Source organism: Benincasa hispida, chromosome 11, assembly GCF_027475165.1.
Source record: "Benincasa hispida cultivar pf3 chromosome 11, pf3_genome.v1.1, whole genome shotgun sequence".
Classification (NCBI taxonomy): Eukaryota; Viridiplantae; Streptophyta; class Magnoliopsida; order Cucurbitales; family Cucurbitaceae; genus Benincasa; species Benincasa hispida.
In genome coordinates this window covers 4,220,033-4,236,430 of record NC_143488.1, presented here as the reverse complement: position 1 = coordinate 4,236,430, position 16,398 = coordinate 4,220,033, and the positions used below count along the sequence as shown (strand labels likewise).

Here is a 16,398-nt window from a genome sequence, read left to right as displayed (position 1 = left end):
TCATTGCAGATAAGAGGGGTGTATGCTAATAAATGCACAAAATAGAGTGCATCTGATGCCCCTCTTATCAGATGCACTTCTTTTATCAAATGCCCCTATTATCAGATGCACTCCTTATAGAACCCATTGAATGACTGGGTTTCATGTTAGATTGTCGAGTTTTTTTTTTTTTTTTTTTATTGTTTTCTATTGTTTTGATTCAACTTTTGGTAAAAAAAGGTTTGAGGTTTGCATAATAGATGTTTTTATTTTTGTTTTTGTTTTTGTTTTTGTATCTTAGATTTACAGTTTTAGTGTTGATTTGATTATTGTTTGATGTTTCTAAGTTGAGTCTTGTAAGTCCATGTCATATGTGATAAATTTTTTTGTGAAAAAGGTTCAAAATGGAATTCGAAATGCAAACCCGAGAGGTTTCTATATAGGGTGCTATTGTCGTCATATTTTGTACGTCACTAAAAGTTGTCGGGCTGTCATTGTTTGTGCATCATGGATTCTCCTGGAACTAAATCCCATTTTCCCTAGGCGTAATTGTTGCAGAAATTGGTTGATAATTGGGATTTTTTATAGCCCTAATTAGGGTTAAAGAGGTTTTGTTCGATAAATTTAGTAAAATTAAATTTAAATTTGATTGATAATTATTTGTGACCATCTCCCATTATGTACAATAATATATATAAAATTACTATATTATTGTGTCTTATATTTTTGATTGAATTGGTCAAAATAATATGTCACCAAAGTAGCCTATCTTATTTAGATTTGTCAATTTTTAAAATATAAAATGTGTATATTCATTGATTTATGCGAATGATTATCGACCCAAGGGAAGATAATTATTTGGTCAAATCATGGATATGTATGTGGTAATGTGTATGTTGCAATTATAAGGATTGCTCATGTGAAAAATAGTTGGTACAAAGAAAGGTTTTTTTTTTTTTTTTTTTTTTTATAGAGCCTATGGTTAGTACTTTGATTATTACGTTGAGAGTACCATTTATAATTGGTATTTTGTCCCAAAGGTTAGACATTAATATTGTGTTAGATATCTTGATAAAGGGATCCACTATATATGTGAAATTATTTTGTCATAATTTAATTGTGAGTATATGCTTTAATTGTTTGTTCCTTGTCTCGGTTGGTCTTACTCAAATATCTAGAAATCTGGGTTCAATCCCTAATGTGAATGGATCATACTTCAAGATTTGGAAGGAAATTCTAGAGATCCTTCTCGGGTGTATGGACCTGGACCTTGAATTAAGGACCGATAAACCTACTTCTACCCAAGAACAACCCAATGTGACTAATATTGAAAAGTGAGAATGATTCAATCGCATGTGTCTGATGATCATCCGACACTCCATTCCGAAGTCTTTTCAGGGTTCTATTCTGCAGGGTGAAAATGCTAATAAGTTCCTTACTCAAATTGAGAAATATTTTGTTAAAAATGAAAAAAGGAAAACAAATAGTCTTTTGACTTCCATGAGGTATAAAGGTAATGGAAACATACAGGAGTATATTAGGGAAATGTCCAATCTCGTCGGAAAGATAAAGGCACTTGATCTCGAGATAAATGAAAATTTACTCGTACATATAGTACTTATCTCTCTTTCTTTACAATTCACTCAATTTAAAATAAGCTATAATTCTCAGGTGGATGAATAGGATATTAATGAGCTTATCTCACAATGTGAGTAGTAGCAACAAAATCTACCTACCAAGTATCTGTAGACATAGAAACTAAATTAACTTTAGAATAAACTAAAGTAAAAAGTTTACCCTTTTTTACACGTCACTTAGTGTATTTGGAACAGACTTTCTTGAAGTGACATTCCCTTTTGCAGAAAAAACAAGGATTTTCAATAGCCTGCTTCTTATTCTTATTCTACTAAGATATCCCTTCTATAGCATCCGTAGATTTTCTCTTCTTTTTATCACAAGATTTAGTTGTCAAATGAGCACTTTCTATCATTTCTCTTTTAATCCTATCTTATTCTTACACACATTGTGAGATAAGCTCACTAATACTTCATTTATCCTTCTAAGTATTATAACTTATCTTAAATTGAGTGAATTGGGTAGGTAGAGAGATAATTACCAAATGTATGAGTAAATTTTCATGTATCTTAAGATCAAGTACCTTTAACTTTTAGACAAGATTGGATATTTCCATAATGTACTCCCTTATGTTTCCATTGCCTTTATACCTCATGAAAGTCAAAGAAGTCAAAAAAATAACTTGCTTCCCCGTTTTCATCTTTAGCAAAATATTTCTCAATTTGAGCAAAAAAACTTATTGACATTTTCACTCTCTACAATAGAACCCCAAAAAGACTATGGAGTGGAGTGTCAATTGATCATAATGTTGGGATTGGTGTCTTAATTCTACCAAAGTCTCGTTGTTTGTAATCTATACACATTGTTATGAATAAAATAAGTGTTGTTTCATTCTGGCATTTACTCATATCCAATAAACAAAACTCCATGGTTATTGTATGTAAACTTAAGCATGTATATGAGATATACAAATGGATCATGCCTTAAATGATAACCTAAATAGGTCTGTAGTATAAGGATTAAGGAGAGATTTTTGATCCTAGTGACATTACAGATATGACCCGCTTTGTAAAGGTTTGCAAGTATTGTAAACTACTATAGATGGTAGATCCTGACCATTCATGTGGAGACATGCGAAAGGGGATGTCTTATACAAAGAGTTTGTATAAGACCAGACCATGAGATGATTCGTCTCTGTATATAACATCGTTGATACTGGAGACTTACATCTCACCTAAACGACCATAGGTGACATGACTTCAATCCTGAGTGTTTTAGGAACTTTTGCCTTTGAGGGCGGTCCTTTGATTAGTATGGGTGAGAGTGACCACATTACCAACTCAACATGTCTACCTTTTTGGGGACTTGTCTGATTTGGGAGTTGGGAACTCAGTTACACAAGATGGAATTCACTCCTTCCCCAAAGCAGGGATAAATAGATAGATTGCTCCTTTAAGGGCTGATTCCGGGGCTTGAACATAGTGACCACAACTTCTCTTTGGAAGAGAGGACTCAGTCATAGTAGAACCAGGACTTATGTTCATTAAAGGGATCATTGGTATTTAAGGAGTTGGATGTAACTAGAAGAGCATAATGATTATTGGCTGAGTTGTACTTATGAGCGATCTGTGAAGGGTTATCACACTGTTGATTGGTTAAGATGGACACATAATATATCTGTAGTAAGAAGAGTTCAGCTGCCAGTCTTTAGTGGAGTGCCTGGCAGTTAACAAATGGTGGATCCCGTGACTAAAGAGTTTAGTCAGTTATTCACGTACCGTGGGAGCTTCGAGCTACAGGTCCATAAGTCCCCTTGGTAGCTCAATGGATTCAAGTTGAGAATCAATTCTTGGTGTTGATTTGAAATGTTCAAATTGACAAGAGGTAGTTCGATTATATATGATATGATCAGTATGGTGTATGAGATACATCAAGTGGAGGGTTAATGTAAATGAGATTTACATTAAGGACCATGGAATAGAAAAAGAGCTATGGTTTATATGTTTCATGAGATGAAATATTAAAACTATAGGTTATAAATATAGTATGATAAGTTGGTTATCATATATATTTATAATAATATTAATTATTGGATAATCATTTCTTTTTCTCTAATAACCAATTGAGTGGGAGGTTATTGGTGGTTTCATAGTAACCGTGAGATCAAAAGAAAAAATGTTTTCCTAAATTTGGTAAGTTGTTGATTTGAGATTTCCATTCTTGGAAATTACTCACGAAAAGTATGTCAAGTAAATTAGATTTGTTAAACGACAGTGTGGAGAGACTAGACGATCATGGAGTGTTTTTATACGATAGACACTCAGTTGGCCGATTAGCTAAACGATCGTGCAGCTTTTGCTAAACGATCGCATAACGTTTTTAAACGATTAGGCATCATCTATACGATAGACATTCTCATCTCCCACTTGCTCAATCGTTTACACGATTGTTCCTCCAGTCTCGTCCTCTAACTAAGTCCATACAGAGCTCATACTTCTGAATTCTCACATCGAGAATACCAAGATAGCCGTTGTGGTGGTGTCGTACTCAACTCAACACTAGTCAAGGTTTTTGGAGGTCGTCCGTTGAGTTCGTGGTGTTCGTGTGGCGGTTGCCGATTGTTCATGATCTTGGAGATTGCTGAGTTCAAGCATTTGAATGTTGCAGTATTGGAGTCTGTTCGAGCGTTTGTGATCAAGGGAGATTGAAGATGAGTCTTCAAAGGTTCTATCCCCTGATCTTTAGAAAAGCATGCTGTAATTTCTTTTTGTGCATGATTGTTTGTTTCCATTTGTGATTGTAATTATTAATGTTCATATACGATTGAAATTTGAATGATACTTCCGCTGCTCATGGAAATCCTTATGTCTGATTTCCTTCACATAAGACACATGCGATTGACCATTCTCACTTCTCAATATGAGTCGTATTCAACTATTCCTAAGTATAAGAAGGTTTGTTGTCCTTAATGTAAGAACCAGATCCATACACTCGAGAAGAATCACTACGTTTTCCTTCAAAATCTTGAAATTGGATCCATTCAACTTAGGGATTGAACTTAGATTTTCAGATATTTGATACGACCAACTAAGACAAGGGATAGATGATTAGTGCATATATTCACAATTAAAATATGAAAAAATAATTTCACATATATGGTGGGGCCCTTTAACTGTTGGGGTGTATGTTCTAAAGCATCATAGTTTTATGTTAGTTGAATCAATGGTTGATTAATTTTATATTACTTGTGCAATAATCCATTAACCTAAGATTCAAGGTTATCTCTGTAACTTAAAATATATGTGGAAACATACAAGTGGGTCATATTTAAGTGATAATCTAAATGGCCTGTAGTATATGGATAAGGTTGGGTGCCTTATCCTGGTAACACTACTGATATGATTCGCTTTGTAATTGTTACAATTATTGTAAAGTACTACAAACGATTTGATCCTAATAATTCATATGGAGACATGTGAACGGGGGTATCTTATACAAAAGAGTTTGTATAAAGACTGGACCACGAAATGTTAAGTCTCTCTTTATAACGTCGTTGCTAGAAGAGACTTACATTTCACTAGGATAACCATAGGTGACTTGATCTTAATCCTGAGTGAGTTGTGAATTAAGCCTATGAGGGCGATCATTTGATTTGTATAGGTGAGAGTGGTCAAATTCGCCAACCAATAAGCCTACCATTTTGGGGATTCATCTGATTGGGGAGCTGGGGACACTACATAAAAAGGAATTCACTCATTTCTTATAGTTAGGATAAGAAGATAAATTGCTCCCTTAAGGGCTGATTTCGTGGCTTGAACAATAAACGCCTCACACTCAACTTGCCCGAAAGGGGTTCAGTCATAGTTGAACTATGACTAATTATTCATTAGAGGGATCAATAGAGTTAGATGTAACTATAGAGGTAAAACGGTAATTTGACCCAGCTGTACTTAAGAGTAATTTGTAAAAGGTCAACAAACTATTGATTGGTTATATCCAATGGACACAAAAATATATCTACAGTGCGAAGAGTTCAGTTGTTAGTCTTTAGTGGAGTGGCCGACAGTTAATGAATGTTGATTAATTTGATTAAAAGAGTTTAATCAATTAATCTCGTATTATTGGAGCTTCAATGTATAGGTTTATAAGGTCCCTTCGCTAGCTCAATGAGGATTAATGAGAATCAAATTAATTTTGGTTTAATTTGAATTGTTCAAATTAATTAAAGGAAATTAATTAGATGAGATATAATTAAATAATGTATGTTGATACATTATATAATTTTATGATAGAAATAAATATTTGAATATGATTCAAATATTAATTATATGAATATGATTCATATGTTAATATTTAATGTGAATATGATTCATATTAAATTTATATATAGTTTTATGAGAAAAATAAATATTTGAATGTGATTCAAATATTAATTATATGAATATGATTCATATAAAATATATTAAAATTTAACGTGAATAAGATTTATATTAAATGTATATAGTTTTATGAGAGAAATAAATATTTGAATATAATTCAAATATTAATTATGTGAATATGATTCATATAAAATCTATATGTTAAAATTTAATGTGAATATGATTCATATTAAATGTATATAATTTTATGAGAGAAATAAATATTTGAATATAATTCAAATATTAATTACATGAATATGATTCATATGGAAACTATATGTTAAAATTAATATGAATATGATTCATATTAAATTTATATAGTTTGATGAAGGGAGATGCTATATGAATGTGATTCAAATATTAAATTATATGAATGTGATTTATATAAAAACTACAGTTTATATTATATGTGATATAATATAAATTATAGGTTATATGTTATATGTGATATAACATTTAACTTAATATTTATATGTTTTAAGTTAGTTAACATATATATATATAATATATATTATTTTATTAAAATTAAAATTTTTAATTATTAAAGGGGAGGGAGTTATAGCTCTCTCAATCTTTTCAACTCCTAAGATCATGTAAAAGAAAGTAGAGATAAAAAATAAAATAAAAAATAAAAAATTCTCTGATCTTCATCTCCTTCTCTCTTTGTTCTGCAGAAAATAATTTTTCTCAGAATAATCTTTAAGTTCTCTTCTCCTTCCCTCATTCTAAATTTAAGTGTAAGCTCACACCTCTGCACGGTTCTCGTCCCTGAGAATAATGGGAAAGACCCAGTGCTGGTGTCCGGTTGCAATGTTCGTGAGGTTGGGACACGATTTCTTCTGCTGCGGGGAATTTCAATCCCTTCATTAACAAGATACATAGCACAACATTGATATCTAGCTTTTGGGCAAAAACATTAACTGAAACGATACATTAACTTCAAATTTTCGTTTTTTTAAATTATTAATTTGTAATAATTAATTATTAATTGTTGTTTCATTAATTAAATTAATATAAGTATTATATTAATTTAATTAATATTTAGGATGCCAACTTCGGTCCAATATTGCTATTTTATTTAATTATACATATGATGTATGGTTTTAATTTTTTATATGTCATATAGTATAAATCCCACCATAGGATAAATATAAAATCATGCATCATTTTAATACAAAAGTTATATTATATAGTTACATAGCATGCTCATGCATCATATTTAATATAAGAGTTGTATTATATGATTGCATGAATAGTAACATGTTTATGCATCATACTTTATTATAAATGTTATATTAGTATGATGTATAATATAAGTGTTATATTATATGATGGGTATGTTATTTATTTTCATTATTTGATAATTTAAATGTTATGTTATATAATGAAAATGAAAATGCATGAAGCATGACGTTACCTTAGAAATATAATTATTATATTTTTATGTATGCCATTAGATGCATGGTTTAGGTTTTAATTGTTTCATTAAACTTTATAATAGTTATAAGTTAAATGAAATTAGAATTAAAATCTATAATCAAGAGTTGCATGCAAACATAAGTTAAAATTAATTTTAAATGTTTTAAAATTAATTTCACCTAGCCCTATATTAATATTTATTTCTAATATGATTAGAAATGTGATTAATCTTTTAATTCCCTTTTAATAGGATTAAATTGGAGTAAATAAAAGATTAAATTTATAACATAATTATCTATAAGGGATCTTTGTCTAAAGAATGTACTGTCTAAGGCTGAGGTATTTAAGCTGACAGAAACGGAACACCCCTACCTGGGAACCAACCTGGAAGGTGAATTAGTCTAATTTACCTAAGTTATAAACCCTTATTTGTAAAACACTCCGTGAGAGGAAAATGATGTATATGATACTTTAATTTCCTTTTCACGTTTCTCCCTAAATAGTTCACATCGTAAGATCTATGCTTGGCCTTGAGACACCTTTGCTTGTGTCCCCCTATGGATGGTGTTTGTATAGGTCAATACCAAGATGAATGGAGAGAGTGTTTATAGTAAGTGGAAGAGGAAGTGTATTAACACATCCCACGGTCTCTTTCATTGGTTTACAGTAAACTTTTATGCTCGGCCTCTAGACACCTTTGCTTGTATCCCCCTATGGATGGTGTTTGCATGAAACTTTACCTAAACGCCAGAAATGAATATGATTGCTTTAGTTTTTGTCCTAATCGATTTTTCCTTACGGTTGGCTCATTGGGGCATAATTCTAGAATCTAAAATGAAGGGTTATACTTACAAAAAATTGTTAGGTAAGTTAATGGTTTCTTGACCAAAATATGGTAACTAGATGTTATAGGAATAAAGAGTTATTCTGGTGTAACATTTGGTTGAGAATGCCTCAATCTAATGAAGAAATGACTGACTGTCCTACGGTGGCTTTTATTCTTACTCACTGAAGTATCATAGCAATAGAAATTTTGCATTTATATGAATGGGATTCATATTCAAATTCATGGATTCATCTTTAAATTTCTTTGTTGAATTAGAATGGATAATAGATTGAATATAATTGATTAACATATTTTATATAATTCAAAGTTATGTCTATTTCTCTAAAAGTTTTAATTACCGATATAAGTCAAAGATTTTGATGAATATATTACAATGAAATTTTTATCAACACATAAGAGCATTGTAATTTTGTCTTTTAATTTGGAAAATGTTCTCAAAAGAATCGTTGCCATTTCATGAAGTGTTTATGAATAAACTTTGCAGCGATAGCTTATTGTAATTATCTACATAACATATGATGTGTCTAGATAAAACATGACAAAACATATTGTATGTTGGAGTCATGAGAAGCTAAATGATCTACAAAGTTAAGTATCATCGGGGTTCCAAGAAAATTATAATGACTAGAGCTAATGAAGAAAATTTTCAATTAGTTTGGGATATCAGTTGTTAAGGGATTTTGGAAATGTCTCAAAAAGAAAAAAAATAAGAACAAGTAAATCTAATTTACTAAGTTCATGGTGGAGAATATAAATTCACACCTTGATAGCTAAAAAATGATTCACTATCAGAATTTTTCTTCATTACAATTAGATTGTAAATCTTGACGAATACTTATATAAGTAAAATAGTTTTACTAATTGGCAACACGATGCTCATCCAATTAAAGTAGTGGGAGGCATTAATGGTGTTTTTATCACCATAAGAGAAATTTCACTTCTCCAAGTTTTATTACTAAATATTTTATAGTCTATGAATAGTTAGTAATAAAGCATGTTCAGGTTTAATTAAATGCATTTTGTGCATTCAAATGTAATGATGTTTATTTATGCCGAGTATGATGCTTTTATCACCATGAGAGACATTCAATTTCTCCAAGAAAAATTACTAAAATATTTCATAACGTATGAATAGTTTTGGTAATTAGACATCTTTTCAAAAGTTGTTTTGAAAATATGTTCAGCATTAAATATACACATTTTTGTGTATTAAAGAATACGCTTACTACTCAACTGTGAGAGTGTAAGGATTAATGAATCCGGAAATAAAGAAAAAATTTATTCTCCTGAAGGATACATGACTTTGGTTTTTAGAAATGACAGTTACGGATAATTCTCTAAGAGTTAGAGTTAAATTATTATTACCTGTCAAAAGCCTTGCTTCTCATACATGTGTGTCATTAAACCTTGTTAGATAAAGTTATCTAGCCAATGTTAGACCTTCTTTCTTTGACCCAAGTGATCCTATGTTAAAAAGCATAAATCTGATTTCATATATAATCCATTAATATGATTGATGAGTATTTATGAATAAATGTATCATGTTCCAATTCAACTCATGTCTTATTTTCTTTGAAATGTTCAAAAGAAATTAGACTAAAGTTTAAATTCCTTAGGCAAACGTATTGTGACATTATGATTTAATCATAATTAGTATCGAATATTTGATGTACTAAGCCTAATTGATAAAGATGAGATGAGATCTCACTTGGAGCATTTAGTATAATTTGTGTGACATTTTGTTGTAGGAGAAATATGGCTTTGTTCAACTTAGTACATTTTAAGTTCTCTATTGCATTGAGTCCTAATGTTTTTAAATGACACTGATGTCTGACTTTATTAAGGTAATGCGACATAGATTGCATTGTTTTGAACGTTATTTCTGCCAACATGTTTGCGAAACATTGTTGTATCATAGAAGTGTTATAAAACTTGTTTATGACATTTCAGGTTTTGAGTAAGTTGAGACACTTGTGTCAAAACAAACTTTTACTAAAAGTAATGTTTAAAAGATATCTAAGTATTCCTTTGGACATTCCAAAGTAAAATGATGTATTTGCGTGACAAATACTGATTTATTTAGAAAGTTGAAAAGTGCAGACTATGTTGATGAAATTATTTCAAGTACAACCATGTAATAGTTAACAAATGTTGTTGACCATTTGTTTCATTTGAACATTAACATCTGGCTGTCAAACAGATAAGTTTTCATGGTAGTGGGAGAGTTATGAGTTAACTCAACCTTTATGATAAGGTTTACCTGAAGTCTTTATTGTCATATAAGATGACAAAATGACAATTTATGAATCTTTCAATAGTGGGAAAACATTTATGAATCTTTCAGTAGTGGGATAGTCATGTGATGTCTCTACCTATGTTATGACTTATTGGAAGTCAAAGTGGTCATACTAGATGACAAGTATTGAAAGAAGTTGACAAACGTTATTAAAGTCATAGTTAGGAGATGAAGTATTGTGCTTAATCTCAATCATTTTTTTGTAGACTTTCATTGATGAGGTTACCTCATAAGATATGCAGGTGTCTACAAAAAGAAAGCTTGAAAGTGTAGTATTTGGAGATATAGATCTTCAAAGTAAGACTCTTGGCGTCATATGAAAACCCATGCTAGAGTTGTTGGGTGAAAATAGACAATGAGTCAATTTTCTACCTAGTTTTACAACAATCTTAGTGCATTCGTTATTGCATATGAGATGTGTAAAAATGAATACATTCTTTTATGAAAAGGAGTTCAAAGCATCTATTCAATTTCAAGAAATTTTTTGATATAGTATTATAATCAATGACTTTAAGCAATGACGATATTCTTGTACAGACAAGAAAATGAAATATGGATATTTATCTGTTTTATATTGATATTTGCTCATTATGAATGAAGTAAAAATCAATATACAAGTTTTGACTATTCAACCAATTTCAAATAGTTGATTTGAAGTGATTTTTTATAATAAAAGTCTACATAAAGATGTTTAGGACATGTTTAATTTGTCTCATGTAGCTTACATTTACAAAGTAGTTATTTAATGTTTGATGCGATTGCGAAAGATGGAATGGTAATGTACCAATTTACAATGGCGTTGATATGTCTAAGGAAAATGTTTACTAAGACACCTCAAATGTTGAGGGGATATCAATTTTACATGAGACTTCATTAATATTTAATGTGTAATTGGTTGGTTTAATCGAGGAGATGGTATGACCATCGAGTGTTGAAAACTAAAACTTACGAATAATAAAACTTCAATTTATATAGTTTAAGATTTGATTTTTTACGAGTTACACTGTTTTATATTGAATTTAGAGAAATCCATGTTTTATCCTAGATGGTGTCTATTGGATTGAGAGGTAGTATTTTGCTTGTGAAGTAATAATTTGCCTATGTTCAAGGTGTCTTGAGATATTTGAAAATTGTTTCAGACATAACTTAATATATTCACTTTATGCGATAGTGTATGCCCTATGATACATGTAGGGTATAGTGTATGCCCTAGGATACATGTCTTACCGACTCATATTTTCCCGGCTTTAGTGCAAGTGGGAAATTGTTGGGGTGTATGTCCTAAAGCCTCGTAGTTTTATGTTAGTTAAATCAATGGTTGATTAATTTTATATTGCTTCTGCAGTAATCCATTAACCCAAGATCCAAGGTTATTTGATGTAACTTAAACATGTATGTAGAGACATATAAGCGGATCATGTTTAAGTGATAACTTAAATGGTTTGTAGTATATGGATAAGGTTGGGTGCCTTATCCTAGTAACACTACTGATACGACCCGCTTTGTAGTTGTTACAATTGTTATAAAGTAATACAAATGATCTAATCCGGATCATTCTTGTGGAGACATGTGAGCAGGGGTATCCTATACAAAAGAGTTTGTATAAAGACCAGACCATAAAATGTTAAGTCTTTCATAACGTCATTGCTAGAAGAGACTTACATTTCACCAGGATGACCATAGGTGACTTGATCTTAATCCTGAGTGAGTTGTGAACTCCTGCCTATGAGGGTGATCCTTTGATTTGTATAGGTGAGAGTGACCCAATTCGCCGACTCAATAAGCCTACCATTTTAGAATTCATCTGATTGGGGAGTTGGGAACACAACTACACAAGAAGGAATTCACTCATTTCCTATAGTTAGAGTAAGAAGATAAATTGTCTCCTTAAGGGCTGATTCTGAGGCTTGAATAATGAGGCGCCTCACCCTGGCTTGAGAGAAGTTCTGTCATAGTTGCACTATGACTAATTGTTCATTAGAAGGATTAGTGGTATTTAAGGAGTTAGATGTAACTACAGGGGTAAAAAAAATAATTTGACCCAACTGTACTTACGAGCAATTTGTAAAGGGTCAACGCAGTATTGATTGGTTATATATAATGGATATAGAAATATATTTATAGTGCAAAGAGTTCAATTGTCCGTCTTTTGTGGAGTGACCAACAGTTAATGAATGTTGGTTAATTTGATTAAAAGAGTTTAATTAATTAATCTCATATCATTGGAGCTTCAATTTATAGGTCCATAAGGTCCCTTCATTACCTCAATGAGGATTGATGAGAATCAAATTAATTTTGATTTAATTTGAATTGTTTAAATTAATTAAAGGGAATTAATTGTATGAAATACAATTAAAATGTATATAGATACATTATATAATGTATGTTGATACATTATATAATTTTATGAGAGAAATAAATATTTGAATATGATTCAAATATTAATTATATGAAGATGATTCATATGTTAAAATTTAATGTGAATATAATTCATATTAAATTTATATATAATTTTATGAGAGAAATAAATATTTGAATATGATTCAAATATTAGTTATATGAAAATGATTCATATAAAATCGATATGTTAAATATGATTCATATTAAATGTATATAGTTTTATGACAGAAATAAATATTTGAATATAATTCAAATATTAATTACGTGAATATAATTAACTATATGTTAAAATTAATATGAATATGATTCATATTAAATTTATATAGTTTGATGAGAGGAGTTGTTATTTGAATGTGATTTAAATATTGAATTATAAGAATGTGATTTATATAAAAGCTACAGGTTATATTATATGTAATATAATATAAATTATAGGTTATATGTTATATGTAATATAACATATAACTTAATATTTATATGTATTAAGTTAGTTAATATATATATTTTTATTATTTTATTAAAATTCAAATTTTGAATTATTAAAGGGGAGGGAGTTATAACCCTCTTCCCATTTCAACTCCTAAGATCACATAAAAGAAAGTAGAGATAAAAAAAAAAAAGTTTTTCTTTGATCTTCATCTCCTTCTCTCTTTTTTGTTTTGCAGTAAACAAATTTTCTCAGGAAAATCTCTCAAATCTCTTCTCCTTCCCTCATTCCAAATTTAAGTGCAAGCTCACACCTCTGCATGGTTCTTGTCCCTGAGAATAACGGGGAAGACCACGTGTTGGTGTTTGGTTGCGGTGTTCGTGAGACTGGGAGAAGACGACGTGAATTGGAGAGGACGGGAAGAATTGGTCTTCAACGGATATGCAATATCCTAATCCTTCTTCTTCTTGTATAGTAGAAAACATGTTTAATTAGTTTTATTTATCTTGTGTTTCTGTCCTCTAATTATTGTTATGTAAAATTAAAATTGGGAGACGATTTCTTCCGCTGTGGGGAATTTCAATCCCTTCATTAACAAGATACCCAGCATAACATTGATGTCTAACCTTTGGACAAAAACATTAACTGAACGTAATAATTAAAGTACTGACAATAAACTCTAAAAAAAATATTTTTTGGACTAACTATTTTTTTACATGAGCAATCTTTTAATTGTCACATACATATCCATAATTTGGCCAAATAATTCTCTACCTTTGGGTCAATAATCATTCACAAAAATCAATGAACATGCACTTCTTATATTTTAAAAATAAAATAATCTAAATAACATAGGCTACTTTGGTAACATATTATTTCGACCAATTCGATCTAAAATATAAGACACAATAATATAGTAATCTTAAATATATTATTGTACATAATGAAAGATCATCGAAAGTTATCAAACAAATTTAAATTTAAATAACTAAATTACCAATCGGATTTAAATTTAATTTTACCAAATTATCAATCAAATTTAAATTTACTAAAATTTTCAAATAAAACCCCTTTAACTCTTATTAGGCTCCAAAAAGCCCCAATTTTCGATCAACTTCCACAATAATTACACCTCTCAGTTCCAAAGGAATCCATGACATACAAACCATGACAATCAGACAGTCAACAACTTTTAATGGCGCACAAAACATGAGACAGTGGCTCCCTACACAAAAACCTTTTAGGTCTGCACTTTAAATTCCGGTTTTCATCTCTATTTTAAGCTTTTTCCACGATAGAAAATTGCTACAAACGACGGGGACTCACAAGAGTCCATTTACAAACAATTTGCCTAAAACAACAAGCCCAAACAATGATCAAATCAACATTAAACTATAAATCTAAGATGCCAAAAAAATTGAAAACATCTATTATGTAAACCTCAAACTCTTTTTTTATCAAAAGTTGAATCAAAAGAATGATAAACGCTTAAAAAACCCGACAATCTAACATGAAATTCATGTCCTGATACTACTTGTTGGATAAAATTTCTTATAATCTATATAAAAAAGATTTATCCTGGATGGTCATCTAGTGAGCGATTTAACTCATCCTAACAAGTCACTGGAGGCTGAAGGCGTATAAATATAGTAGAGAACTCGTGGGTACCCAATAACATAATTGAAAACCCATCGGTTTTCAGTAGGAAACCCATCGATTCCCAGTATCATAGTAGAAAACCAATCAATTTTTTATAACATAGAAATGTTAAAAGGGTAAATTGCCAACTATTTACTTAACATGCAACATATTACCAACCGGTCTCATAGCATAAATCATAATGCATAACACAACTCCATCATGCTCAAAATAAGCGTTGAATCATAAATCATAATACACATCACAATTCAATAATACTCATATCATGCTGCTCAAGACAAATCAAATACTATCGTCCTGTCCATGTCGCCTAACTAGGGTGGTTCTCTTGCCTCAATCAATCCTACTTCTCACTTAGATAAATCTTGATCAATGCCCCTAACATAAAACACAAAAATCTCATTTCAAAACTTTAGGGCCCAAGTTCAACTCCAACGTACACAAAAGACCACCCATAAGAATTTAAACTCAAATTACATTAGCAAATCTGAAGAGTCATAAAGCCTCAAAACTTACTAAAATCCATCAAAATCACTCCTTGATATTGCTAGACAGCGACTATAAACACCTCAAGACCTCAACTCCAAACTCCTAAATCGAAACTAAACCAACCATTAGGCCAAAACTTCCATGGATAATCCAGATACACCTTAAACCTCCTTTTAAAATCACCAAAAACTTACCCAAACAAAGCTCCGACGAAAACCCACAAGAGCGATGGCGTTGGGTTCCAAGCGGCGGAGACGACGGCGGCTCTGGCAATCCGGGGGACTGATGGTGGGGCGGCGGCCGGACGAAACTCTTAGAGAGAGAAAACTGTGAGAGACCTAGAGAGAAAGATGGAGAGAGAGAAACTGACGGTGAAGAATAGAGGGCTGACCGGCGACGCTACGAAGGTGGACGGCGGCACGGTCAAAGGCGAGGCGGTTGGAGCAACGGCCGACGACTGGGTTTAGCGTGAAAGAGAGAGAGTCAGACGGTGGCGGGGTCTGCGGCTGGGAGAAGAATAGAAATATCCTTAACTCTTTTTATTTTCTTATTTCATTATATATATAACTCCCAAATCAAATCTTAATTTAATTAAATATTCATTTCCTTTTCTTTTTCCTTTATCCACCCTTTATATTAAATTCAAACTTCCAAGTCTTTCCATTAAAAAAAATCCACTTTTCAAATTATTAATAATATAAATTGATTTATTTTAATCCAAACATTCAATTTTAACTTCAACACTCAAAATATGATCCAAACATCTCGAAATAATTAAACTAAAATTATCTAAAAATTCGAGACATTATATTATGTATAAAAAAAAATATTAAATTATAAGTTTAGTCTTCAAATTTTGAAATTTATGTCCATCATAAAATGGTTAATA

At 30.9% G+C, this 16,398-nt stretch overlaps 1 protein-coding gene across 1 annotated transcript; it reads right to left on the bottom strand.

Annotated features, from left to right (window-relative positions):
- Window positions 1-15,169: 15,169 nt before the first annotated feature.
- On the bottom strand, window positions 15,170-16,173 carry LOC120091498 (uncharacterized). The gene is made up of 4 exons (XM_090306724.1): window positions 16,158-16,173; window positions 15,901-16,044; window positions 15,704-15,821; window positions 15,170-15,398 (listed from the first exon to the last, which is right to left on the bottom strand). Exons 1-4 carry the CDS (start codon window positions 16,171-16,173, stop codon window positions 15,371-15,373), a joined length of 306 nt encoding a protein of 101 aa, XP_090162850.1. The 3' UTR covers window positions 15,170-15,370.
- Between the last annotated feature and the right edge of the window lie 225 nt (window positions 16,174-16,398).

Excerpts from the sequence above, each read along its gene's own strand:
- LOC120091498 (XM_090306724.1), bottom strand. Across the intron at positions 15,822-15,900 it reads CCACCTTCGTAGCGTCGCCG|AGTTTCGTCCGGCCGCCGCC; the intron begins GTCAGCCCTCTA and ends TCTCTCTCTAAG. Across the intron at positions 15,399-15,703 it reads TTCGTCGGAGCTTTGTTTGG|GGGCATTGATCAAGATTTAT; the intron begins GTAAGTTTTTGG and ends GTTTTATGTTAG.